This window comes from Aspergillus versicolor (genome assembly GCF_001890125.1).
Source record: "Aspergillus versicolor CBS 583.65 unplaced genomic scaffold ASPVEscaffold_5, whole genome shotgun sequence".
Classification (NCBI taxonomy): Eukaryota; Fungi; Ascomycota; class Eurotiomycetes; order Eurotiales; family Aspergillaceae; genus Aspergillus; species Aspergillus versicolor.
Window position 1 is genome coordinate 897,598 of NW_024467528.1, and position 25,465 is coordinate 923,062.

The following is a 25,465-nucleotide window of genomic DNA, read 5'->3' on the forward strand; positions in this document are numbered from 1 at the left end:
AATCGGAAGCTGAATTGAGATTTCTTCAAACCTCAACTTTCTATCGACTATGGACATAGGCATGGATACAAAGCTATCTGATCAATGGCGACGGACAAGCTCATAAAGACATTTTTCAGTACGGAGGGATATAGTCAGACTTTCCACGACAGCCATTTGAACTTCTGGCTATCCCATGATGAAGCTCTTTGCAATTTACGCAATCGTCGCCATCCATTCGATTTCAAATCAACTGTTTCTTGGGCGGATTCAGATGATTTGTTCAGGCTATAATCGTACTCCCGTCTCATATGATGCCTGTCACTCTGGCAGTATTTCGAGGAATATTTGATGCATCCCACCCTAGTTAGAAACCGCCAGCGTCTACTTGTCAACGTCGACAATATGGGCTCCAGTGTAGAGTCTAGCGGCACAAAATCGTCATCCGTATGCTTCAACGCAAGACTTCGAAACATACCACGAACAGTCAACGGCAATGATATCTGACTGTCGGGGCCGCGAAATATCTGGTTGCTAGCAGTCAGGCTATGTGAACGTTGCGGAGGCATGACAGGCAGCCCATTCCCTGGATACCTTTCCCCATAGGGGCCGGAGTACCGAGCACAGTTGATACTCCGCTGGATGAATGCGCTATAGTTCGGTGCCAATGTTACCATGCATAGTGGAAGAAAAGCAAGCCGGGTAGCATCATTCCCTTCTGGTGACGGATTGGATGAAACCTTTGCGCACAGCGCCCACAGGTCCGCATACAAGGAACATACCACATAGACATCACCACCGGAAACCACAAATTCATCTGTCCTTTTCTCGTAACTTTGGAGTAAAGTATACTCTGGGCCTACGCCAATGACCAGCGAGCCCTCCTCAATAGCCCATTGCTCTCCCAGCCCTAGTCGAATGTCCTTATATGAATGCAAGCGAGTGCAGAACACGGGCTTCTTCTGGTAAAGGGGATCTGGGAGTGTCTCCGTTGATACCCGGCAGTCGGGCAGAGTCGATTTGCCATATGGATTACAGTCCTTTTGCTTATTTTTGTTAACTTCTATGTCGGTCTCTGCCCTGCCAAGTACTTACCAGGAGAGGAGTCTCGTGGTCCGAGTCGGAATCATCAAGAATCACATATGATGCCGTATCGGCTTTCTGGTTATTGGACAAACTCAGAGAGCTAATGGAAATGTTGTCCTCCGTTTCTCTGTCACTACCATTCAAATCCTCAGACATGTCCGGCGACGAGCTCCCATCTTGGAATGAACTATAGCGCCAAACCGGCGGCCGATGGAAATACACGGCGTGCCGGCGCCTTTTGCTCACCGAGTCTTGAAAATATTTCGCTTCAGATGCTAGGTATGAGTCGTCAACTGAGCTCGAGGTGACACCGTCGCTAGAAAGGTTACGCATGTTGTGGAACGATGCACAAATAAGCTGAGTAGATGCGATGTTTTGATATGAAAACTAGACTGTGCGCTAAGTCTGAAGAGAAGTTTGTTTGGCCTAAATTTGAAATCTTGAATACTTGAAGAGAGCTCAAGGCGCCTATGGCTTAGCTGGATTTGGGGAAGGATGTTGGACTCGGCCGCGCCTTCCTTGCCCTCACCCTGACATTATTGGCAAGAGCGCAGAACAAGTCACGATCGTTGCTTCCTTTTCTGTTCGCAGTTATACACTAATAACGTTGAGTCTCGCATGCTCAGCCATGTCTCCAGGGCAGCCTATCAGTCTACATTGAAGGTTTACCATAGTATACTGTGGCCTTCGGTAATAGTGACTGATCCACATGAAAGCCCAAGCGATGTGTCCGAGAATAGCTTGTTAGTTGGTTGAGGGTTGAGTTCGTGCCGGACCACGGGCGCACGGGTTGATCGCATATACTGCGCCAGCACTGAACTTATCCCACCTACCCTCAATAAACGTTGAGACGTTGGCTGAGGTGATGTTGAGGTTGAGCAGAATGCGGCGATCGAATGAATAAGCAGAAATAACCTCGGCCCGCCCAGTGGCTACATTAGCCACGATATGCAGCGGGGATTCTTCACTATTCCCAACATTCTTCTGCTGGAAACATAAATAACTACTGGCTGAAGACCGCGTTGGGCTTTGTTTGTTTGTTCTGAGCGAAAGAAATCATAGATCGCTTGATTGAACCATGGCTGCCCCAAAGGTCACTCTATATTATGACCTCGTTAGTCCGTTCGCATACATCGCGTTCAAGGTCCTAAAGGTAAGCCCATACTATTTATACACCACCCCAAATGTAGCTATAACGCCATAATGGAGCTGTCTGACGCTCGAATAGAATTCTCCAACTTTCAGCAAGTGTGATGTCACCTTTGTGCCTATTTTTCTCGGCGGGCTGATGCATGCCTGCGGAAATACTCCACCCATCAAAATCAAAAGTGAGAAGGCCGCCTACACATACTGGTATACGGTATAGCTACTAACGATGGCCTGAAGACAAGGATAAATGGATCAACCAGGAGCGACTGCGCTGGGGCCATTACTTTTCAGTGCCTATGACAGAGGCAATGCCAGAGGGGTTCCCACCCAATACGTTGGCGCCTCAGCGTGCTTTCGCAGCTCTGGCTCAGCAGAATTATTCTAAATTAGCTTCTGCTACCGAGGCGCTTTGGGAGGAGTTTTGGGTAAAGGGAAATATCAAAACATCGCAGCCTGAAGTGTTTGTGCCGATTCTTGAGAGGGTCTTAGGGCCATCCGAGACAAAGGCAGTCCTCGAAGCGGTAGGCTCAGCCTTTCCTTCCTAGACACACCACAAGCTAATTAAATCAGGCAAACGGGCCCGACGTCAAGGCACGCTTGAGTGCCAATACACAGCACGCCTTTGACTCTGGTGCATTCGGTCTCCCCTGGTTTGAATGCACCAACTCCAAAGGTGAGAAAGAAAACTTCTGGGGCATTGACCATCTTGGTCAGGTAGTTGATTTTCTGGGACTGGACCGCTCCCTAGAGCATGGACTCAGAGCAGTCCTGTAATCATGCATCTAAGCAGCATTAAATTCATTTCCTCATGCAAACCACGGTCAAATCGATGTGGCATAAGACTTATATTATACATTCAATAGAAATCCGGCTTCGATCACTTCCGCTTCGTCCCAGCATTGCTCTTATGTTTCTCTCGGAGGAATGCCTCTATTTTCTCCCTGTCTAGACTGTCGATCTCTTTATGCTCTTTATCGGAGAGATTTACTTCGGCCTGGCCTGGAAGGAGGCATTAGCAGTATTCTTAGGATCCAACAGGCACATAGAACCTACCAGACTCCTCGGTGTTCTCCCCAGCTGCGTAGGATTGGATTGGATTCACAACATTTTGTTGCACCCATTCACCGGGCATGGATGCAGCGGCGTAGACGGTATCTTTGACCTGTTCGGCGGGATTTTCAGACATATTGCTGTCGGTGTCGAGAAGCTGCAACAGCCATATCAATTGTCCTGCTTTTGGAAGCAGGGGAACGTGATGACGTCACCATCTCTGTGTCTATACTTGGCGGGGCAGTAAGGCAGTATCAAATACCGAGCTAAACCGTTTACGTCAGTTCCAGGCTTTGTATATCTCCATGTCCTGAACCAACATCTTCAAACCCGTTTTAATGTTCCTCGCAAATGCCCAGGATAGGTTGAAGTTGAAGTTTATTCGTTATTCGATTGACTGGGCTTGCACTTCACAGTTGAGCTCGACGTACGCAAGGAGAGCCGGCGTTGGAGCCTCGTATATTTAACGAGCTTGACATTGAATTGAACTACTATAAAAAGCTTCTCAATCTCTGTCATGTAAGCTCTTCAGAATTAATGACATTCAATAAGATAACATTCTTCACTTGAACCTGGCAAAATGCCATTCCCGTACAAGTACTTTCTCATTCCGTACATTAACACTGATCTCCACATATCCTATAGCCTAGCGAAAGATGAGCGATAGGATTCTCAACCCTTCAACAAGAAAACCCATATAACCTTTACCGGCGCCGTTCATCTTTGGCCTACATTCCACTCTCTCTTACTGGCCAGCATATGAGTGGCGAGTCTTGATCTATCCCATCGGAATACACAAGCGGTGCCGGTGTAGGGCTCGTCCAGATTAGGAATAGCGCACATACAACTTCCCCTCCATCTTTTGCTGAGCCGCCAAGTCCTTATCATTCACGATTCTTCAATCTCAACCCTGCATCATCTTCTCTCTTCCGAAAAAGAAAAAGAGAAAAAAATAGAGAGAAAAAAAATTATAGAAGAAAAGAAAAGAAACCAAAGAAACCACAGAAACCATGGCCCCAGCAATCCCAATAACAATCCTAACCGGCTTCCTGGGCTCGGGCAAAACCACCCTGCTACTAAACCTCCTCCCGCAACTCCCCAAGAGCTACAAACTAGCGCTGTTGAAAAACGAATTCGGCGACGTCGCAATCGACTCCCAACTCGCCTCCACCTCCGCAATATCGGGCGTCCGCGAGCTCCTCAACGGCTGCATCTGCTGCAACCTCGTCGGCCAGCTCAGCGACGCCCTCGAACAGCTGCGCTCCGAGGTAGCGCCGGACCGAATCATCATCGAGACCAGCGGGAGCGCGTTTCCTGCCACGCTCGCGATGGAGGTGAACCGGCTTGCGCGCGAGAGCACGGATCCGGCGACGGGGACGGGCGCGTACGTGCTTGACGGCGTTGTCTCGGTGATTGATGTGGAGAATTGGGAAGGGTATGAGGATACGAGTTATACGGCGAAGCTGCAGGCGAAGTATACGGATTTGATTGTGTTTAATAAGTGGGAGGCGGTGTCGGAGAGGCGGTTTGATGATGTTTTGGATCGGGTGGGGGATTTGGAGGTTGAGACGCCTTGGGTTAAGAGTGACAAGGGGAAGGTTGATAAGGATGTGCTGCTGGGAATTGATGGGGCGCTTTTTGCAAAGGGGGGTGAGGAGGATTTGGATAGTGGGAAGGTAGACGGGCATGACCATGGGCATGGGCATGAACATGGGCATGAACATGGGCATCAGTCTGAGGTGGAGGTTCTTTCTGTTACGCTGCGACAGACAGGGGAAGCGGGAGAGGGTAAAGGGACGATTGATGTCGCTGCGCTGGAAAAGCTTCTCTCTTCAGCTCCAAAGGAGGAGGTTTACAGGATAAAGGGGATTTTGAAGTGTTCGACACAAACCCCTCCGGCGAGCTCGTCGGACGACTTGGGCGTGAGACCATCGGCAACCTCCACAGCGGGCGAGTCGGTTTACTATATCCTCAACTGGGCGTTTGTGCGCTGGACGTGCACCGCCTCGGAAGTTGTTGCCGAGGCTGCAGACACCACGGCGATCGCCCGCATCACACTGATTCTTGCGCGGTATGAGTCTGCGAAGTGGAAGAAGAAGCTGGAGGCTGGGGGGTTGGTGCAGGGTGGCGAAGGCTCTGGGGCGGAGCTGAGTGTTGAGCGGCTTGTATAGCTTCAACATTCCTGGTTGTGTTGTGTTGTGTTTGTCGGAGCTGGCTCGGCATGGATAGAATTACGCTGTTTGTTAGACGGGGTTGGAACCCATTTAGACGGAGAGATACCACTTAAAAGATTACGCATATACACGAATAGACAGGTGATGTATGTAAACTTTTCAACAGTACCATTGATTAAACATCCAGGTCTACTCTGTTATATAATATAATATAGAGCCTCCCGGTGTATTGGCACCAAACAACAATATAAACAAGTCCGGTAAAGACAGAAAGGCGCAAATGGACATGGTAAAGCAAAATCAAAAACAAAAACAGATATCAGACTAGTATTCAAGAAGAGCAGAGGCGCCCGCTTCGCTGGAGATGTAAATTACCTCGTGGTTGTCGGAGAAGCCGTTGAAGCGGGTCGCACTGCACTTGGTATAGGCGCCCATCTCCTCAAAGTAAAGCCAGTCGCCAACGTCCAACAGGCCGGGAAGCAGGCTTCGCTGGCTTATGACGTCAATGCCATCGCAAGTGGGACCCCAGATAGAGTAGGCTACATCCTCCAGGCCTCCCTGAGATGCGCATGTAAGGATGCGAGGCTCGGGGTGCTGGTGGTCAAAAATGATGTTGGAGAAATTGCCGTACACACCATCATTGAGGTAGATCATATAGGCGTCCTTGCTTGCCTCCTCGGGGTCCCGTACATCGCGGCGTGCAATGACATTGGCGGCCAAAGTGAACGCGGTGCCAACGTAGTATCGACCGGGCTCGGCGATGATGCGGACGTGCGGTGGGAAGTAAGCCTCCAGTGCCTCGCCTAGGACGCCGGCAAATTTCTCAAAGGTCTCACCGGTGAAACCGCCACCAACATCGAGAGTGTGCAGCTCATGGCCGATTTCAGCAGCTTGGTCAAAGACCAGGCGGGCATCCTGAACGGCCTTGAGGAAAGCTTTGGGGTCTTCCGCGCCAGAGCCCACGTGGAAGCTGACACCAACGACCTTGAGCTCAAGCTCGTGTGCCAGCTCGAGGAGTTGACGGGCTACATCCAACGAGGCACCAAACTTCATGCTAAGACGGCACAGACTGGTCGAGTCATCGGTAAGAATGCGGAGATAGAGTTCGGCATCGGGAAAGCAAGCCTTGATCTTATACAGCTCGTCCGCATTGTCAAAGGTCATCTGTTTCACGCCCACGTTGGCGGCGTGGCGCAGGTAGGACTTGGTCTTGCAGGGCTGCGCGTAGATGATGCGACTGGGGTCAACGCCGGTCTGAAGAGCCATGTCAATCTCCGCCTTGGAAGCGCAGTCGAAGCCGTTTCCAAGCTTGGCCATGAGGCGGAGAACCTCCGGGTCGGGGTTGCACTTGACCGCTGTTTCTCGTTAGCAACCAACCGATAATGTCATGAGTAGAAGAACATACCAAAAAAGGGACGCACACGGCCTAGGTTCATTTTCCAGCGCAGATGCTGGCGGTAAACCTCACCCATGTCTGCCACATAGAAGGCATCTTCTTCTCCAGGAGCACATCGGTCGGTGTCGACTTCAGCGGCTCGTTTCTTCAGGACATCCAAAACAAGATCCTTGGCAGCCAACCGAGATTGCGAAAGTTCGCCCTCTCCATGATTGCTGAGTTCAAGACCTTTATTGACATAAAAGTCCGGTTTGTCATAAAGGTTCGTCATGCATACTTCAGCAGGTACGCAAGCAGTCGGTGCCATAACCCTGTGTTGCAACGGAGCACGGGATATGACTTGACAAAAAAAAGATGAAAAGTTGGTAGATTTAGATACGCGACTGCGTGCTAGGGAGGGCGAAAAGTTTCGCAACCGTAGTTGACTGGACCAAGCCTCCTAGACCCTTCCTCCTTAAGAGGAAGAACCGTCAGAGAAGTCCTATGCGGCAGCTCAATGGGTGAGGGGAAAATCTCAGTGGGCGTCAGGGTGTGGGAAAATGGCGCGCCGATCGGAGTGAATACTCGGGGGAGCAGTAGCAGGAGGGGGGATGTTGTTAAGAGTGTCTCGAAGACGTCGAGGGGATACAATGTGACGGGGGAGCAGGAAACCGGCTGTGTGAGCCGTGGTGACTGGGGCCTTTGGAACCAGAGAATCCCAAAGGCGAGTTGGAGGAGGGGTAGGTAGATGACGAAGAGCTCAAAAAAGGGGAATTGGTGGACTCCCGCGATATTTATTTCGTCGAGTTCTGATTGAAAGAACCGGCGGTCAGCTTGTGAAATGAAGGGGGAGTATGAGAGATTTATTTGTCCTGGGGCGAGAGGCTCGGGGGAGCGACCTCCACCAGTGGGTGCAGATTTTTAACGACGGCGGCCTGGCCCTGGCGAGACTTAGGGCAGAGGGCACGGGCCGTCAGGCAGAAACGGGGGGGGAAAGGTCCAGAACGGGGTTTTGGGGTGGGCAGGCAGGGATATGACAGAGTTTCGGTGGAGGGAGCAAACATACCTTTCTGTTGGTGGAAGAGAGAAAGGAAAGGAAGAAGGACGAGGAAGCTGGATGTCTGGATAATTGGAGGCCTGGAGTTCTGGAGGGTTTGCCGCAGCCCGTGTGGTTCCTGTGTGACGGGACCGTACCTCCCGTTGCCACGTTGAATCGCCGAGATACCGTATCTTACCGCCCCAGTACTAGCCGCAATGTCAGGTTCGCGTATGTCAGAGTTCGGTTCCGTTCTGTACTCGAAGTCGCCACCAGTCATGAACCGTCGTATTCGTCCTCTCAAGGCACTGTCCGGGTATTATTCTGGGTGGTAACGGATCGTCAGAGCATCCTCCTGCATTAGCGTTGTCGATGCTTTGTCCTCCAGCTGCGAGCTGTGAGCCTGTGACTGCAGTGACTCAGTGCAGGGGCAGGACCAGACGTCATCGGCCAGCCACATAGCGGTCTGCAGCCCAACGAGACCAGCTCTCTTGGACGCCCGTTCCGAGATAAGCCACCAGCTTGTTATGCACGAGGTGCTATTATTACTAATTGGTGCATTCTAATGCATCAGTGGATTTTCATGGCTGCACGAAGTATGCCCCTCGAGTGCATGTAAGGCGCATACATATACTGATATACTATCTGAGAATGTCTTCTTGTACTGCAATATCACGTTCTCGGTCAAGGGCTCTTGTGACCCCGATGCAGCGGCGACGGGAGTCCCAATCATGGCTATAACTCGGATATATAAACTTCTTATCAACTGCATTCATCTCTGCTGCTTTCCATTGCGGGCTTTCTTGTTTAGCACTTTACGTACACATTCTGACTAAAAATACTCAACTGAGAGCCAATAGTATTCAAACCGTCCTGCTATCTAATAAAGTAAAGGGCTTCGACCTCAGACTTTTCCCTTTAATGGACTTGCTGGGTTTTTGTAGTCCACTGCCTAATGTAGTGGATCGCATGTTCATCCCGGGCTCTATCTTTGGACCCACGAGGCCTCTAGGCTCTACTGCCGCTGGGAAGTGCTCAAAAGAAAGCAACTACGTGCATGGACTAAACCTCCTACTAGAGCCAGTTGCCGGACGTCAATGCGAAGCTTAAATGGAAACCAATTGCCCTTCCTGAAGAGATAATTAACCCATTAATTGATCGCGTGAGGCACTGGAAGCTCAGGTACATCATTATAACACAAGGATGCCCAGCCGGCCCGTTCCCCCTTCAAGCCTGCGCCGCGCACCGCAGAGCAGTTTCCACTCCCTGATTGAACAACGATGAGGGTAACACGCACGAGCACCAGGGTCGGTCCTTGGCCTCATTTCCTCCGCCAGTCAGCCCTATCTCCTGCTATTAATTCCCCACAGAACTCCCAGTCCGTGGAACTTCGAACCCTGAGAAAGGAAATTATCGACGATATGCAGCGCCGTTTCAAAAGCAGTCTGGGATTGCCAATGGCCGCTATAATGCACCATGCCCCCCATCCAGCCCGGTCTCTTTCGTGCTACTCTTCCCTCAACCATCTGCATCATTCTGGGTCGTGTTGCGAGACGTGTTTGGTACCTCGAGGATGAACAGCTTTGACTACGGCCCGCCGAATGGCTTTACGCTGCGGCGAAACTCCACTTGTTCTGCAAACGAGCATAACTGCACCTACAATCCCTGGGGAGGCAATGAGTGGCATAATTGCTGTCCGCAGGACTCTTACTGCGTCGACGGCGACAACTATATTTGTTGTCCGACTGAATCAGGGTGCAGAATTAATCTCACGCAAGATCCGCACTGCGCAAATAATGAGACATGGGACCTGTGGATCAACTACTTAAACGATGGCAAAGATGAACATTACTTCTGCTGTCCGCCTGGCCAAGTTGGTTTCTTACAGACCTTGGGCGAAGATAATAGTGGTGTCGGGTGTGCGGATCCCCCCCTGACTGGGAGCGATCAAAAATCACTGTCTCTTGTGGCGAGTGGTAAGTGTTTGACTGGGAACGCTGGACGGGGTTCCCGTCTGTGTATACATACAGGTCAAGAGTTAGAGAGCTAATAGGAAGGCCCGTTGACCACCAGGTACCCCGAGCGCATCGCGAACACCCTCCACGACATCCACACCCACAGGAACACCCACAGAAACACCAGCCGAGACAACAGTCGAGACAGACGTGGATACAGCACCCTCATCAGGATCTAGCAACAAAGGGGCCATTGCTGGCGGCGTTGTCGGTGGGTGTGCTGGACTCGCTCTTATAATTGCGCTGGTTTGGTTCCTACTATATCGTCGGCGGAAACAGGCCGGGCCTACAGTAAGCCCTGGTGCTAGCACGCCAGCTGAGAAATTCAATAGTGACCCCAAGGAGCTACCTGATAGTCCTGCTAGGGCTGAGCTGCCTAGCCCTGGTGCAATGGCCCATGAGCTGCCCGCAAATGAACGCTAATATTACCATCTATAACCGCTGTCACAGAGGTGCGGGGATAAAGCCTGTCTGGGATAGTTTTATGTGATATGTTGACATTTCTTTTATACCCCTTCTGTACAATTTAGTAGTTCACTTAAATTATAATATATTGTTACTTCTATTATAGAAGCAGAGGACTCTTAGCAGTAGCTTGTGGTAAGTTTTCCCTGTCACAAACAACAAGTAGCCCTAATAAGTGTACATGTCAACTCGTAAGCATATACAAGAGCGGCGCCTTTATCAATGACAAAGCCTTCTGGTACTAAATAGTATTGTTCGTTGCGGGTGTTCTTACAACCATATGCATTCACCTACTATGTTGGCCCAAAGGAATGCCGGTGTTTCACCCAAGAAAACAAAGAGCAGGTAGCTGAAACTCACAAAAGCTATTGACTCGCACATCGTTACACCTACAAAGCATATAAAGCATGAAAGCGTTCTCATAGTGAAGATATAAACCGCAGGCATGTCTTCCCCTGGCCACCGTCCACCCTTATCGAGAATACAGCGGCACAGAGGTCACATCTCTATATCCACCGGATCTCAGTGCCAATTCTTGTTGCTCAAAGGACGGCTCAGGATGTCTTCTATAAACAAAGCTTCCCCAAGCCAGCAGTCTCCCTCGCAGCCCCAAGACCCCATCGCACTGTTCCACAGCGCCGCCAGAAAACTGCCATTAGTTGTCAAGAGCGGCTTGAACCGCGATGTCCAGGGTAAGGGTACTAACGTCGACAGAGCCAGCCAGCCAAGCGACCTTAGACGATCCAACGCGATAGGTCGCGGAAACTCACTAGAAAAGGCACACCACCTCGACGTCGCCGTAGGGTCAGTGTCAAGATCCTCCTCTTCAGCAAGCACCGCCTGCAACAGCAAGCTGAGAAGCCGCGCCAGCGACAAGGACCTCCCGCATGTTCTGCGCTGCCTGGTGGACAAGGGATACACCCGAACCATGATCGGGAGGTACCTTGTTGAGCTGCTCCTCGGGGCCGACTCGTTCTACTCCGGTCTTATTGCGAGACTGGTTGGGGCGAACAGGACGTACTCCGAGATATGTGTCCAGGTGTTCAGACGACTCGATCTGAACAACAAGGATGGATGGCCCTTGGAGTGCGAGGTCGAGATGGGGAATGGCAATTTGAGGCCTGATCCTTCGAGACCGGCTAAGTGCTTGTATTCGGATGATTCTGAGCCGGCGATGGGTTCTCCGGGTCAAAATTCTACGCGGGACAATCTGTCGATGTTGAGTGATGTGAGTGACGATGACTTTGAGTATGTGGATGTGGAGATGGGGGTGGCACGCACGGTGGATATTTCGCGGCATACGGTGCATCTCGTTGATTCCCTTCGGCGGTGACGACTGATTGTTGATATAGATATTTTTTGACCCTTTCCCAGGTACACTAAGAATGAAATCAATAATTGGAAAGTTCATTAATTATAACTCCATACTATGTGCAAAGTGGTATCTAAAATACATAGGCAATGCCGATGAGCATCAGTAATACAAATCGCTGAAAAGTAACTTAGACGTAGAAAGGTGTATATGCTTGGTCAATCGACTCCAGGGTGACAACACCGCAATCATAGCCATAATATCCACCTCGCACCTGAAGCCATGCCGTAAAGAAGCTTTCTGAAAAGTTTGAACGCCACGACAATCAACCACACCCACCACAATAATCCAATCAAGGCCCACTCAAGCATCACGAACCCCGTGCGTCGCAGCCAGCGTAGTCGGCGGTGCCGCTTGCGGAGGCCGTGTTCGAGTGTGTCACTCAACTGTTTCACAGCAAGCGTGCTGGTAGTGTTAAGCTGCATACTGAGGTTTTCAGCTTCCTCAGTCGCAGCACGAACACGAGTGTTTAGCGACTTAGTAACCAAGTCCTCAAGGGTGGAAAGTTGAGACTTTAAGGGCGAAAACGCATCCTTTGGTAGGCGCTCGATTGAGCCTTCAAAGGACTTGTGGGACGTTTCAATCCGTTTGAGAAGTCTCTGGCTTGCTAATTGATGCTCATGGGTTCGTGGGACGGAGGGTATTGACATGTTCGAGCCAAACGAGCGTTGAAGAAATTCAGGTGGAGGCCTGCGCGCATTCTCGGCCCGGCGAACAATCTCTCGAGCTTTTATACCCGATGAAAGGAGAAGAGCGCGAGTGCGTTCAACTTCCTGTTTGTCGGGTACACCGGATTCGATCGAGACCGAGACACTGCGGTCAGATATGCTCCAACTCCTTGACTGACCAGGAAGTGTCGGACGTAATTCATGCGGAGACGGGTTTGGGGTCGGCTGGGCTTGTGCTAGACCGGTTATGGGAGGACGAGCAAGGCTGTATGGGACAGAGTTGTCCTTGATTCGACCCTTTTTGATCTCTTCACGTATGGTGTGGATTTCCGGTCCAAATTGCATGAAGCGATGACCGCGTCTCACAGAATTGCCTGAATGTTTGCCCATTGGATTGCCTGCATCTCGTTGAAGGTCCAAAAGTCGACCCTGGGAGCTGGGGAGACTAGTTGGGCCAACCTCATCTTCTTCATAACGTTGGCGGGGCTCGATAATTGTCGGCGGGGTTTGCGAATAATTCTTTGCTAGAGATTTATCCGAGTTTCTTGGTGCTGATCGACCAGGATCGTCAGAAAACGCGGGCAGGCGGCGTAGTATAGCTCTAGGAATTCCGAGTTTCTCTCCCTTCGCTTCTTCTTCTTCATCATCAGACTCGCTGTCATCGGACATCACAAAGGAAGACTGGCGTGAATGCCCTACGCCATCCTTTTTAAGGATAAAGTCTCCCATTTTCGATACCTCATTGCCGACTTTGCCCGCAATCTTCCCGGGCCCTTTGAATATCCCACGCAACTTGGATTCATGTGGAGCTGAATCTTTCCGTTCATGATGGTTGGGCCTCCGGCCATCTACATGGTATGTCGAGGCTTTGGTGGGAAGAGGCGGGGGTTCGGTATCAATATGAGCAGAAGATTCCGTAAATGGCATGCTGTCCTGGCGTACGCCTTCAAAATCCACTGAGCTGTCGTCATCAGCACCTTTCCTGTTAGGACTATTTCGGTTATGGCCTCTTCGAGACCCAACTGCCCGCGAGAAGCCTCGTTTCGCGGGCGATGGGGATCGACTTGATGGAGGAGATAGATTAGATGCAATGCCAGGGAAATACCCAACATCCATGTCTGCGTTAGGCCTATGGCCTTCTATTTTCGCCAATGATAGAGGATCATAGCGGTCGTCTGCGCTTGGACCGGACGACAACGAGGCCCTATTCTCATTCCAACTCTGTCCGTGCCGTCTCAGAGGCGAGATAGATCTCCCAGGAGATACTGCATCGTTCAAAAATGAATTACGATGTGGCTTCACGTCTACGCTAGAGCCTGAGGAGCTCCGCGGCCGAATTCTGAGCTTGCGCTTTTTGGAGCCCATGTCCTCCCCAGATGGACTGCTGCTTCGACCTATGCGCCGCGAAACCTTGAACCTGCTTGATTGTCTTCCACGACCAGCATCTTTCATGTCAACCGATAACCGTTGGCGTGCATCAGAGTGAGAGGTATGAGACGAGGGTCGGCCAGTACTAGCAGAGATTTTGTCCTGTACCTGCTCTTGGTTGGGGTCATTGACAACCAAAGAAGATGGATCCTGATAAAGTGTGTTTCCATCCTTATCCGTCAATTTGCTCTTGTTTTGCACATCTTCGACCCAGGCTGCATCGGCAAGAAGCTCGTCGGGAAATATTATCCAGTCAGACTTGGGCCTGCGGGTCTTAAGGCTGCCTGTACGGCTTATGCGTCGGAGGCTCGAGGGTGGTGAGCCGGCAAAAGCATCAACATCGTCTGCCTCTTGATTCGAGGGCACGTCGACATGCCCCCCTTGGAAAGGTGGAAGTTTGAGGCACTCAAGGTGAGTCCGCGTCTGGTGACTGTACTGGCCCTCAACTGAATTCACCCAACTGTGAATTTTATCGACATCGTTCCATCCGTCTGCCTCAGGATCAATGGGACAACGTTCACGGAACCTGACCTTGCGATTGCGGATTGCCTGAAGTGGATTGTAGACACGATGCGATGGATATTGCGCACTTTGTGAGGAGTCGGCTGTAGACTGACCCTCGTGTAGGCTGAGGGGTGGGAGAGAAGGAAGTAGACGTAAATACTCATGGCGCAGCTCAAAATACCGCCGGGCATTTGCAGCTCGCGCCAATGTCCCCGCCGAGAACTCTTGCGGTGTGGAATCGGATGTTACGGACCTGGGAAGTGAATTCAACACATCGTTAGTTGCCATGTGTGCGCGAGATCGGGTCAGTTTCAATCGATCATCGCCTAAAGGGTTGCTTGCGCCATGGCCGGCATATGAGCCGTGGCTAGGAATACTCCCTGCGGCAGAAGAACGACCGTCGCCTGATGACCCCCATGTGCCCCCGGGTACCTGGCTGGAAGCGTGATAACTAACATTCCCCTTCCTCCTCGACTCACTTAAGTTTAAAGCGAGGTTGACAATTTGTAAAGAGTCCTTATCCAAGCCTAAAGCAGCTTGGTCGTCATGACTCTCCACGTTGCCAGTCGTATGATCGGTAACACTCCGGCTCTGAGATTCTGGAACCGTATTATCCTCAGCAATATGACAAGAGCCAGTGTCTTCCTTATCGTCTATCGCATTTGGACCGACATCATCCGACCCTTTCGTAGACTCTCGATGGCGACTCCAACGGAACCGAGATCGTTTCTTGGAAGCAGATTCAGATTCAACTGTTCCGCGCTTGCCTCGGCGATCGTCTTCTGAGCGATTATGATGCTGGCCGCTGGTTCGGAGGCTCTTCGATCGTGGTATGAAGGAATCGACAAGGAATCCGCCGGAGCTGGCCGTTCGCCGCGGGTTTCTGGTGCCTCGCTCTTCGTCGCGAGAGCTACCCCCCACCGACTCCCTAGTACCTTGCTCCGGAGTCATCTGCACAGCTACGTGTCACTTGTACTTCGTCAATAGTCGATGTCATTTCCGGTTTTCACGGCTCTCCTATGTTCTCCACTCGCATCATTTGGGGAGGAATGACGAAGGACTGGTCACGGTATCATTCGTGGTTCTGCGACCAGATACCAAAGTGATTGTGGCAGCGAGAAAGTGGCGCGTTACAGCAAAGAAGAGAATGCATACAGGGAACTGGTCGTGAATATAAGGTAAAATATTCCCATTATCGGGAAAAGCGCAAGGCCGCAAGAACAACAGCATGATCGTCATTGGGCCTCGCCTCCTGTCCGGACCTTTCCCCGTGACGGGCGGCTGCAAACACAACAAACATTAGACAACATACAAATGATACAATTACTATTGAAGTATGGGAACAAAAGAAATTCTACTAGCGTTTGAGTCTAGAGAGGTGAAAAAAAAAAAAAAAGAACTAGAGATACATGTCCTGTGCACAGGAAGAGTTACAATCAAGTAAAGAAGCAGCGGATGATATCTATCTACTCCACCCTTAGACACTGAAGGCGCGCCTCAGTTTCAATCACCTAGTTAAAGCTTTTGTTAGCCTGGCTGCTCTATAACATAGGAACGAACAACTTACTTCTAGAGCCTGGTTCACCTCTAAAACCCGGCGCACATCCGCGAGCCAATCCTTGCTCAGGATCTTGGCCCACCCCTTCAGGGCGTTCATCTCACGCGCGGCATCATCTAGGTTGCCTTCTTCCAAGAGGTTCTCCGTGCGTAGGAGAACACTTTCAACGTCGTCACTTCCAGCGGCGGCATCCTTCTTGAACATCACCTTGCTCAGGACAATGCTCGCTGCGTGGCTTGCAATTCCAGCGTCCTCAGGAAGCAGGCTGGCCTTACGGACTTCGTCGGCGACCCGACGGAAGCGTTCAATGATTTGGGATGTTGAGGGGATACCACGCTGGTAAGCTGTGGGGTTGATGGATGCAATAGCCGCTTCGACAACTGGGTCTTCTCCCGCGAGCTCCTTAACAGCAACCAATTCGCGCACAAACGGTCGAGGAACAGTTGAGCGCTCAAGAGCAGATCTGACAGCGTCCACAGCGACTTGAAGTTGTTGGGTCTTGAGATTGGTATCAATCACCTCCCTCCATCCCGTGGTGAGTTTCTCGAGTTCAGCAACACTGGTAGTGAGCTCAGATAGCTTGCCAAGGCGACCCTCTCGCTCCCGTTCGACTAGATCCTTCACCTCATGCAGATACTTGCGGTTAAGTTCAATTGCCTGCTCCACAAGTTCATTCTGAAGGCGCTGTTCTGCGATCTCCTGAGCTCTCTGCAATTCGGTTTGGACTTTTTGCTGGTATGCGAGCGCAAGCTTCTCGCGTTCGGCTTCGAACTCTTCGCGGTACTGAGCAGCGTCGTTCGTACGGACGTCGTCGAAGCGGCGGATGAGTTCGCGAGCAGATTCATCGAAAGTAGCGTGGACCTTCTCAATTTCCTCTTGGGCAGCGCGGCGTGCCTCATCCCGGACTCCTAGAATCTGTTCACCAATCTTTTGGAGCTCTTCCTTGGCCTTGGCTACAGGCCTGGAATATTTAGCCGAGTCCGCGTCAGCGCTAATCACGGTGATGATGTCGTTGAACGTCTTGACAAGCTCTTGAACAATCGGCTCATCTCCCTCGCTGACTTTAGCAAACTCGAGCGTTGTGATTGGGGATGAGGAGGACTGCTTGGGTTCCTGCTTTGGCTTTTCGGGTTCACTCGGAGCTTGCTTCTTAACTTCCTTGACCTTGGCCGACTTGTCTTCAGGCTTCGCTGCGGCGGGCTTGATTGCTGCCTCATCAGCTTTTTCTTTGTTGACAGCACTCATGTGAGGACCTGGCTGAGATACATCGGTTCCCGATTGCTCGACTTCTTTAGAATAGAACCCACTCTTGCTTGGGATAGTGACCCTGCTGCCTTCATCCCGAGGGTTGGGCAGGCGGTTCTGATTTCTCAGGGTATTCGGGAAACGACGGTAGAAATCACGTTCCTCAAAGTAGAGTACGGACTCTTCGCCATAGGGGACGTATTCCGTGAAGAAGTCGTGGAAGTTGTCGGATTTTAGTGCTAGAAAGACACCTCCGCCATAGGCCAAACCGGACGTAAGGATAAGGTAGATTAGGAATCGTCGGAAGCGACCAGTCTTGCGAACCGGAGCAGGGGTTTGGTTTTTAGGAGCATCTGCATCTGCGTGAGTTCCCAGCATCCAGAATAATTGTTACCTCAACCATTTGCGGCGAGCCATTGATGCGTACCTGAGTTCTGTTTCGCGCCGGTTTCGGGGGGAACTGCAGTGTCGGAAGAAGGGGTAACAGGCGTGGGAGGCTTCGAATCAGCAAAAAATCGCTGTGCAGTCTTAAATCAGCTTGGTACAAGGTTGAGGAACAGTCGAAGTGTTTTCATCACCATACCTGACCTGCTAGCCGGCTACTTGCTCCGGCTCTGGACAGCCATTGGGGGGTTGGCCGTTGACGAACCGAAGACGACAGTATCTGCCGACTCTGTATAACAGAAGAACGCAGCATGATGAGCCGCACAACTGTTGGCTAAGGAATGGGGGCGACTCCGTTGAACGGGATGATGATGGGAGGGAGAAAACAGCGGATCGGAACTCTTGGTGCTTTTACCTTTTGCGGTCCGCTCCGATCCTGCACAGCCATACCTAGTGGCTAAGCTCCGGCATCGTCGTACCGCCTTCACAATACTACATACTTTCCTGCTACTCATGATCTTAGCTGGACAAAATATTGAGTAACTAATACTGTATTTCGGTTTCTTTGGAATGGAAATTTTGGCCTTATTTTTATTTTTTTATTTTTTTTTTTAATTCGGTGGAGTTATTCACCATTGTTGTAAATCGAACGGAGGGCGGGTAATCCATTACCGTGTCGTAGTTAAAGCCGGAATGCTACGACAATGATGTCAGCACCAAGTTCCAGCATTTGGCACAATATATTATATGGTCATAGCATACTAGATAATGCAGAAGAAATCCGATCAAAACATAAAATGTAACATAAATTGAACCCAATCGAAGAAGAATACGGACGCCAGGAACATATGGAGAAACAGAAAGAGGTACAGTGAAACAACACCCAACCTGCCTGAATGACTGGGAGATTGCCAAAGCCACCAACCCCTTCCATGACCAGACTCGTACGCAACAATGATTATCTGATACCCTGCTCCAGTCAACAAAGAAGGTGACGAGATAACGGATAACGGGGATCAGGGTATTGGAAAGGCGCGGCACGACAGGACTGGCCAACCAGAGCAAAATTAACCCAGACGCAGGTGTATTAAAAAGTGTAGAATTGTTTTCGATTGGCACAGTTGATTGCGCGCGCTTGACGGCAACCAGACAGTCAAGTTCAGATACGTGCACCTTCCGTGTCTAGAGAAGGAAAGGATAAACAGCAAACCCCAGCAATAACAGATACAAGAAAGCAAAGGCAACAAAAAGCCTCTAACAATTGCAAGCACCACCACTTTGGGTTCCCGGCGCTTCCGGCCGGAGGTCTACGCCAGGGCGGGGCGCTGTTCGCATGTTCCGAGGTCCGGCTTGATCGAGTGGGAGCTTCTTTGCGATCGCTGTGAAGAGGTCGCGCACGTTCTCCGACGTTTTGGCGGAGGTCTCAAAGAATAGCAAGCCGGCTTCACGCGCATATGCCTCAGCATCGGCCGTGGGGATTGCCCGCTTGTCCGGATTCTCGGTGACGAGATCGAGCTTGTTCCCTGCGAGAGCGATAACGATGTTTTCATTTGCTTGGCGTTGTAGTTCTTTGACCCATGATTTGGCTTTATCTAGAGATGACTGTTCCAGATTCCCGGTTATTAGCAAGGCGCATAGGCAAAGGGAGAGCATCCGAGAACATACGGCCTGGGTGATATCATAGACAACGACGGCACAGTTTGCATTGCGATAATACATAGGAGCCAGGGACTTATATCTCTCCTGACCAGCCGTATCCCAAATCTCGAACTTCACGGTTGTGCTTTCGTCCAGCGAGATGGTCTGTGTAAGGAAGGCAGCGCCGATCGTCGATTCTCGATAGTCGTCGAATTGGTCCTACAACATGTAAGCGGTGCCACGCAGGAAATATCTTCAAAGTCATGCCTTAACAAATCTCAACACCAACGAACTCTGGAGCGTAATAAGTCAGCGACCGACAAAATAATGAAACTTAAAATGGCGAAAGTTGGATTCACCTTTCCGACGGCAGATTCTCCTGAAGTCGGTACCACGTTAGCGTTTCTGTGATATAATATGCCAAACGAAGAGCAGTAGATAATGGAAGCTAACCAAGCAAGACGAGCTTGAACTGAGCGAACCTAGCACCTGGGCGGGCGCCTGCTGGGGCTCTGGAAGCCATGATAGAAACGGTCGGTCAGGTAGCTTTTCTGATAGAGCCTCGGGTATTTAAAGCAAGGAATCAAAGAGGTCGAAACAGCCGAACAGTGCGCTCGACAAAGTGGAGTAGGAAAAGTAGGGTGGATGGATCGAAATGTAGGGAGACGATGGCGGGCAGTCTATGAAGAAAGTTGAAGATGGTAGGCAACGGCAGCGTTGTTGAGGTTCGCTGATGACGAAGGGGAGATCAGCCACAGTTGCCAGCCTGCCATTGCTAGTGACCGAGACTGCGACTGTGACTGGCGGGCCACTGGTCAGCAGCGGGGCGGTGTCGGGCGGCTTGCTCTGTCGGTGTTCCTGCCTGGGTGCCTTGGTTGATTGTCACGTGCGCTCCATGGGCGAACTCTTCCATCTTCTCGTGCGATGATTAACCTTTATTTAGAAACAGGGTATACAGAACCTGGAAATAGTACGAAGAAAAATAATCTAGAATGGGCTATATAAGGTCTTTCCGGTGGTTCTCACCATGATTTCAACTACGCTTTCCTGGCTTTATCGGGGATACATAGCCTTATAGGTTACTTTTTCTACAATGTGAAGAAAATTCGGCAAGTTGCTAGGATCTTGGAGGCAGGAATAGCGGGGGATGAATACAGGTAAAATCAATGCCACTGAAGCTCCCTTTGGTGGAGCTAAAGAATAGGGCGTTGGGAAGGAGGGGAGCAAGTATGGTTTGGCTGAACCCTGGACGTTTCTTAAGTAGCGATATTTGCATTTATGAGGCAATCCACTAGTTATTTGTTCTGGGCTCCTTGTCATATGGCAGTACTATCAACCTGTTTAGCATGCTAATCAGCCGGACACAGTGAAGCCCAGGCAATCGTCCAAGCTCTAGTCCAAATGAACGGAAGACACATGTGGGGAAGATGTTAAGGTATGTAATCTTAGGGCGGCACTGCTCACCTACCACAAATGGAAAGCGCCCTTGGTTGTCGGGACCGGGTCTGTTCCTGCCTGTGCTTGTCGATTGCCTAGGCTTTGCTACTGGCTGTGGGCGAGGTGTTCACTGCTCGCCATCGTTGCACATGCTTCCTGCATCATAATTCCATTTCTCGGAAGTAGCTGCTCTCCTTTTCTCGTTCATTCTTCTCTGGAACCTACCCGTCCTCTCCTTCTTGACAGCATGTGCTGAATTTCCCCACCATCTCCCTACCACGTCTTCCACGCTCGTTCGCTCTTCTTAGATTACTCCCTCGCCAGCCCCGTCACCTAGCCACCACTGGTGGGCATCGCCGCAATGGTACACTCAGTCCTCCCCTTTCGAGACATCAACCTTCATGCGTCTCCTGCGCATTATGCTTTTACATCGCCCTCGTCCCCCGATGCTCCAACACTCGTTGTTGAGCGTCCAACGGGCGACTTGCGCCTGAACAGCGGCACATTGTCTGGTGCTAAGCGCATCTCCAGCATCGCTGGTATCCTTGGTATCATTAAGCTAAAGCTTGGTATGTCAATCCTCTCAAAGCACTTTTTTTTTTTAATTGTAATCAATACTCATTCATTTATTCCTCAATAGACAAGTACATTATTGTCATCACCAAAGCTCAGCCTATGGGACGGTTGCGCGGCCACATGGTCTACAAAGTCGCAGGTACTGAATTTCTTCCTCTCCGCGAGCGCCCACTGCACGACCATGACGAAGACACGTACTTGGCAATGTTGAAGGAGTTGCTTCGAACCGGGCCTATGTATTTCTCCTACGCCTTGGACCTGACCAACAGCTTCCAGCGTCAGTCGCAGAGCGACGCCAGCCTTCCGATGTGGAAGCGAGCCGACGATCGCTTTTTCTGGAACCGGTTTATTCAATCAGACCTGATTGATTTCAGTCTTGGGGAACATAATACAACAAGTGTCCGTTATGGCCCGCAACCCGGTGCTGATCCTTACATCCTCCCGGTCATATTCGGGATGCTGCGTATCACGCCCGCTAGGGTCAAGTCTACCACCTTCACTTTTGCACTTATCACCCGCAGGTCGAGACATAGAGCTGGCACACGATACTTCTCGCGCGGAATCGACGAGCAAGGACACGTTTCGAACTATAACGAGACCGAACAGATTGTAATCCTGAATGATGCTACTGGTGGTCTGTCTGGGTTTGCTGGAGGGCAGGCTATGACCAAAGAAAAGTCTGCCGATTTGGGCCAAGATCCTCAAGTCCTGTCATTCGTGCAGACGCGAGGTAGCGTCCCTGTGTTTTGGGCCGAAGTCAACAACCTGAAATATACACCCAAACTTCAAGTGCGCGGAGTGGAAACTGCGGTCAAGTCAGCACGCAGGCATTTTGACGAGCAGATCAGGCTCTATGGCGACAACTACCTTGTCAATTTGGTGAATCAAAAGGGAAGGGAAGAGCGCGTCAAGAGGGCTTACGAACAACTAGTTCGTGTGCTGGTGTCATCATCGAGCGAGGTGACTGAGGCAGATGACGAATCCTCAGAAAAGGTGCATGTTTTGGAACCAGACCATCCGCAGAAGGAGATGGACCGTCTGCATTATGTCTATTTTGACTTCCACAATGAAACAAAAGGCCTTAGATGGCACCGCGCTGAGCTTCTCATGGATCGCCTCATCAGCGGTCTATCTCAGGGCGGCTATTTCCGTGGTGTCGAAAACCCAGGCGCTCCTAGTGGACAGTTGGAAGCAAGAGCGCTCCAAACCAGCGTTGTCCGAACGAATTGTATGGACTGCCTGGATCGTACAAACGTCGTCCAAAGTATGCTTGGGCGCTGGGCGTTAACAAGACAGCTCACAGAAGCAGGAGTCCTACGCGCCGGAGAAGCTGCGAACGATGATCGCGATTTTGAGAACTTGTTCCGTAATATATGGGCAGATAACGCCGATGTTGTCTCCAAGGCGTATTCTGGAACCGGTGCTTTGAAGACTGACTTCACTCGTACTGGCCAAAGAACCAGAGCCGGCATGCTTCAGGATCTAAACAATTCGATTACTCGATATGTGCGGAATAACTTTCTTGACGGTCCGCGTCAGGATGGTTTCGATGTTTTCCTGGGAGCCTATCTCTGCCCTGAATCCACTCTGGGAAATCTTCAGATCTTTGTCGACCGTCGGCCGCTTATAATCCAGTCTATTCCATTCATTTTTGCCGCGGGTCTTTTTATGATCATCGTGGCCGCATTTACACGACGTCTCCCCGACTCCACCGTTTGGCCCCTGCGGCTATTCGTCGTTTTCTGGATGATACTCGCTGGGTGGTGTGCCCGATTCATGATTACCCATGGGATGCTCTATGTAAGTATCCGAACAATAATTCACCCATTTATCCCACAGCGGGCGCTAACATATCGATTTTCAGGTGAATTGGCCCAAATTAAACACACCCCCGGCTGGTGCGGAAGGCTACCAAGATGCACTGATCAAGGCCCGTTCAGATCCTGTTATTGGTCAATTGCTTCCGTCCAGGAAACATCAAAGAGGCTTAAGCAATGCTCGCCTTGGTTTTCTGGAAGAAGGGAAAACGAGGGTTGAGTAAATATGTTTTTGCCGGTCCCCTCGCCGGCAGGTTCTTTTACTTTGACGCCCCCTTGTCTTGTTTACTTTATTCCTTCTCTTGATCTCCTAATGCTGGGCATATCATTTTATTCACGCTCTGTTTTCCCTCTTTTCCACCATAACCCCTCTTGTATTGGTTTTTCACCCATTCGTTCTTTTCCCCACCGGTAACTCGGAGTCATAGTATGGACATCACGTAGAAGTAGACAGAATCATCCCCTTTGTATTATCTCAGCATTCTTAATAGAAAGACATAGAACGCAAGAGTTCCCAGCATGTATTTTACCACCCGACTTCTCTTAAATACTCCAAGCTCAGGCTTATATGCTTCATATCACGTGATGTAACTCACCGAGAACCTGTTCTGCCGGAGTTAATCGAATCAATTGCCCCTCCATAAGGAGGGATTCGTCACGTAAGCGAGAAACCCCCTCTTGTACTGCATCTGATGAGGGGGATTCACATCTCCAGTCCCTTCACGAAGACACAGCTGCGATCTTTGTCGTCGCATTCATTCGCGATGTCTCGCGATTACGGGGTAGGTTTGGAGATCGGTTCCAGCAGGCTTCACGATACAGAGCTGATTATTTTCCACAGGCTGCAATCTCAGCCCTCAATTCATTGCAATCTAATTCCGCAATAGTCAAGGAATTCAACAATCCCGATACCAGACGTGCGCTCAATCTTCGCTCTCTACCGGAGACTGTCGAATGGCTTCGTCGCATTGGGTACAAGGTTTGCGGCTCTCTCACAATGGAATTGTTCGCAATTGATTGCTGACGAGATTACATTGGCGTCATTCAAATAGCCTTCTGACTTGAACCGCTTTAACCCGATTCATGTTGCCGGCACCAAAGGCAAGGGCTCGACTTCGAGTTTTATCTCCTCTATTCTCTATCAATATACGCCATCGCAAACATCCTCTCCCACACTCAGCAAAGTCGGACTTTACACTTCTCCCCATATGCGATTTGCGCGCGAGCGGATTAGAATCAATAACGAACCGCTTTCCGAGGAAAAATTCGCCCATTACTTTTTTGAAGTCTGGGACCGTCTCGATGACGCTGCTCGAGTCGCCGGGGAGGACCCGAGCGACCTACAAACAAAACCTCAATACTTCAGATACCTGACTTTGATGGCATTTCATGCGTATCTCAGTGAAGGCGTGGATGCCGCGGTCATTGAATGTGGAATTGGCGGAGAATATGACTGTACCAATGTCCTTGAGAAGCCGGCCGTCACAGCCATCACAAGCCTAGGAATCGATCACGTTGCTCTATTGGGGAATACGATTGAAGAGATAGCATGGCACAAGGGTGGAATTATAAAATCTGGCACTAAGGCCTTGAGCGCGCCACAACCACCAACCGCCGAAAAGGTTCTGTGCGATCGTGCTGCCGAAAAGAACACCGAGTTGGAAATCGTATCAAATCACCCCGACCTGACTAAAGATGGGAATATTAAGCTCGGTTTGGCGGGCGACTTTCAATATGGCAACGCTACACTGGCTGTCGCGGCTGCTGGTGAGCTCCTTCGAAAGGTCGGAAAACAGGATATCACCTCTAGCTTTATGGAGAAGGCCTTACCCGTGGGGTTTCGCAAGGGGCTAGAACAGGCGCAGTTGGAGGGAAGATGTCAAACCCGGCATGAAAAGCATGTCAGCTGGTATATCGATGGTGGCCACACTCAAGAAAGCATAAAGCTAGCTGGTCAATGGTTTTCTTCACAAATTTTGGCCAACTCTTCATCGGAGGCCTCGGCAGCAAAGAAACTGCGGGTCATGATTTTTAATCAACAGACCCGCGACAGCAACGCATTGGCCCAATTACTCTATGACACCCTCAAGGCTGCCCTCAGCTCTGAATCACCATTCACCCATGTGATCTTCTGCACTAATGTCACTTATAAAGAAGCCGGTTATCGACCGGATCTTGTCAGCATAAACCAGGATGGTGCCGCCGTCGAAGCGCTCCAGGTTCAAAAGGGACTAGCGGAGAAGTGGAATAGCATTGATCCTTCCGCAGAGATCAAGGTCTATAGCACTATTGAAGAGGCGGTCGATTTCACTAGGGAACTTGCGTCGAAGGAGCAAGGTCGCGTCCAGGGCGACGAAACTCCCATCATGACTTTCGTAACTGGAAGTCTTCATCTCGTCGGTGGTTTCCTAGATGTGATCGAAACAAAGCCAAACGCCTGATAATAAACGATTTCCTTATCGATGAGCATCGGTGCTCAACTGTCCCATGAATCATGACTAAGAGTTCA

General features: G+C 50.5%; 13 protein-coding genes across 13 annotated transcripts; 6 read left to right on the top strand and 7 right to left on the bottom strand.

Annotated features, from left to right (window-relative positions):
* Positions 1–134: 134 nt before the first annotated feature.
* Positions 135–1,398, bottom strand: ASPVEDRAFT_132378 (uncharacterized protein; the record flags this gene model as incomplete). The annotated part of the gene is made up of 2 exons (XM_040806910.1): positions 135–1,019; positions 1,075–1,398. The coding sequence occupies 2 exons, from the start codon at positions 1,396–1,398 to the stop codon at positions 135–137; spliced, it is 1,209 nt and encodes a 402-aa protein (XP_040668139.1).
* A 745-nt stretch (positions 1,399–2,143) lies between these two features.
* ASPVEDRAFT_83885 (putative 2-hydroxychromene-2-carboxylate isomerase) lies at positions 2,144–2,988 on the top strand (the record flags this gene model as incomplete). The annotated part of the gene is made up of 4 exons (XM_040817456.1): positions 2,144–2,218; positions 2,294–2,393; positions 2,452–2,735; positions 2,785–2,988. 4 exons carry the CDS (start codon positions 2,144–2,146, stop codon positions 2,986–2,988), a joined length of 663 nt encoding a protein of 220 aa, XP_040668140.1.
* A 20-nt stretch (positions 2,989–3,008) lies between these two features.
* Positions 3,009–3,418, bottom strand: ASPVEDRAFT_41880 (uncharacterized protein). Its single transcript, XM_040812449.1, has 2 exons — positions 3,268–3,418; positions 3,009–3,213 (listed from the first exon to the last, which is right to left on the bottom strand). Exons 1-2 carry the CDS (start codon positions 3,398–3,400, stop codon positions 3,092–3,094), a joined length of 255 nt encoding a protein of 84 aa, XP_040668141.1. The 5' UTR covers positions 3,401–3,418; the 3' UTR covers positions 3,009–3,091.
* Positions 3,419–4,274: 856 nt separating this feature from the next.
* On the top strand, positions 4,275–5,435 carry ASPVEDRAFT_132267 (GTP-binding protein; the record flags this gene model as incomplete). Its single annotated transcript, XM_040806902.1, has 1 exon — positions 4,275–5,435. One exon carries the CDS (start codon positions 4,275–4,277, stop codon positions 5,433–5,435), a length of 1,161 nt encoding a protein of 386 aa, XP_040668142.1.
* Positions 5,436–5,762: 327 nt separating this feature from the next.
* On the bottom strand, positions 5,763–7,141 carry ASPVEDRAFT_53078 (type III PLP-dependent enzyme; the record flags this gene model as incomplete). Its single annotated transcript, XM_040814743.1, has 2 exons — positions 5,763–6,793; positions 6,844–7,141. 2 exons carry the CDS (start codon positions 7,139–7,141, stop codon positions 5,763–5,765), a joined length of 1,329 nt encoding a protein of 442 aa, XP_040668143.1.
* ASPVEDRAFT_671641 (uncharacterized protein) lies at positions 7,023–8,270 on the bottom strand. The gene is made up of 2 exons (XM_040815931.1): positions 7,880–8,270; positions 7,023–7,622 (listed from the first exon to the last, which is right to left on the bottom strand). Exons 1-2 carry the CDS (start codon positions 8,127–8,129, stop codon positions 7,225–7,227), a joined length of 648 nt encoding a protein of 215 aa, XP_040668144.1. The 5' UTR covers positions 8,130–8,270; the 3' UTR covers positions 7,023–7,224.
* Positions 8,271–9,422: 1,152 nt separating this feature from the next.
* ASPVEDRAFT_53079 (uncharacterized protein) lies at positions 9,423–10,287 on the top strand (the record flags this gene model as incomplete). Its single annotated transcript, XM_040814744.1, has 2 exons — positions 9,423–9,825; positions 9,923–10,287. The coding sequence occupies 2 exons, from the start codon at positions 9,423–9,425 to the stop codon at positions 10,285–10,287; spliced, it is 768 nt and encodes a 255-aa protein (XP_040668145.1).
* A 347-nt stretch (positions 10,288–10,634) lies between these two features.
* ASPVEDRAFT_671689 (uncharacterized protein) lies at positions 10,635–11,700 on the top strand. The gene has a single exon (XM_040815932.1). The coding sequence runs from the start codon at positions 10,775–10,777 to the stop codon at positions 11,660–11,662; it is 888 nt and encodes a 295-aa protein (XP_040668146.1). The 5' UTR covers positions 10,635–10,774; the 3' UTR covers positions 11,663–11,700.
* A 14-nt stretch (positions 11,701–11,714) lies between these two features.
* Positions 11,715–15,517, bottom strand: ASPVEDRAFT_41883 (uncharacterized protein). The gene has a single exon (XM_040812450.1). The coding sequence runs from the start codon at positions 15,250–15,252 to the stop codon at positions 11,890–11,892; it is 3,363 nt and encodes a 1,120-aa protein (XP_040668147.1). The 5' UTR covers positions 15,253–15,517; the 3' UTR covers positions 11,715–11,889.
* A 250-nt stretch (positions 15,518–15,767) lies between these two features.
* Positions 15,768–17,801, bottom strand: ASPVEDRAFT_131792 (MICOS complex subunit MIC60; the record flags this gene model as incomplete). The annotated part of the gene is made up of 4 exons (XM_040806859.1): positions 15,768–15,812; positions 15,869–17,463; positions 17,532–17,622; positions 17,688–17,801. The coding sequence occupies 4 exons, from the start codon at positions 17,799–17,801 to the stop codon at positions 15,768–15,770; spliced, it is 1,845 nt and encodes a 614-aa protein (XP_040668148.1).
* Positions 17,802–18,742: 941 nt separating this feature from the next.
* ASPVEDRAFT_53082 (Rab family GTPase) lies at positions 18,743–19,649 on the bottom strand (the record flags this gene model as incomplete). Its single annotated transcript, XM_040814745.1, has 5 exons — positions 18,743–19,090; positions 19,154–19,345; positions 19,394–19,420; positions 19,486–19,505; positions 19,580–19,649. 5 exons carry the CDS (start codon positions 19,647–19,649, stop codon positions 18,743–18,745), a joined length of 657 nt encoding a protein of 218 aa, XP_040668149.1.
* A 1,026-nt stretch (positions 19,650–20,675) lies between these two features.
* Positions 20,676–23,538, top strand: ASPVEDRAFT_41886 (putative phosphoinositide phosphatase (Sac1)). Its single transcript, XM_040812451.1, has 3 exons — positions 20,676–21,132; positions 21,204–22,939; positions 23,004–23,538. Exons 1-3 carry the CDS (start codon positions 20,925–20,927, stop codon positions 23,178–23,180), a joined length of 2,121 nt encoding a protein of 706 aa, XP_040668150.1. The 5' UTR covers positions 20,676–20,924; the 3' UTR covers positions 23,181–23,538.
* Positions 23,539–23,720: 182 nt separating this feature from the next.
* On the top strand, positions 23,721–25,397 carry ASPVEDRAFT_83895 (tetrahydrofolate synthase; the record flags this gene model as incomplete). The annotated part of the gene is made up of 3 exons (XM_040817460.1): positions 23,721–23,738; positions 23,798–23,935; positions 24,009–25,397. The coding sequence occupies 3 exons, from the start codon at positions 23,721–23,723 to the stop codon at positions 25,395–25,397; spliced, it is 1,545 nt and encodes a 514-aa protein (XP_040668151.1).
* Positions 25,398–25,465: the final 68 nt, after the last annotated feature.

Excerpts from the sequence above, each read along its gene's own strand:
- ASPVEDRAFT_41880 (XM_040812449.1), bottom strand. The coding sequence starts at position 3,400 with ATGTCTGAAAATCCCGCCGAACAGGTCAAAGATACCGTCTACGCCGCT. Across the intron at positions 3,214-3,267 it reads GGAGAACACCGAGGAGTCTG|GCCAGGCCGAAGTAAATCTC; the intron begins GTAGGTTCTATG and ends GCCTCCTTCCAG.
- ASPVEDRAFT_671641 (XM_040815931.1), bottom strand. The coding sequence starts at position 8,129 with ATGACTGGTGGCGACTTCGAGTACAGAACGGAACCGAACTCTGACATA. Across the intron at positions 7,623-7,879 it reads TCTCTTCCACCAACAGAAAG|AACTCGACGAAATAAATATC; the intron begins GTATGTTTGCTC and ends TCTTTCAATCAG.
- ASPVEDRAFT_671689 (XM_040815932.1), top strand. The coding sequence starts at position 10,775 with ATGTCTTCCCCTGGCCACCGTCCACCCTTATCGAGAATACAGCGGCAC.
- ASPVEDRAFT_41883 (XM_040812450.1), bottom strand. The coding sequence starts at position 15,252 with ATGACTCCGGAGCAAGGTACTAGGGAGTCGGTGGGGGGTAGCTCTCGC.
- ASPVEDRAFT_41886 (XM_040812451.1), top strand. The coding sequence starts at position 20,925 with ATGGTACACTCAGTCCTCCCCTTTCGAGACATCAACCTTCATGCGTCT. Across the intron at positions 21,133-21,203 it reads TATCATTAAGCTAAAGCTTG|ACAAGTACATTATTGTCATC; the intron begins GTATGTCAATCC and ends ATTCCTCAATAG. Across the intron at positions 22,940-23,003 it reads TTACCCATGGGATGCTCTAT|GTGAATTGGCCCAAATTAAA; the intron begins GTAAGTATCCGA and ends ATCGATTTTCAG.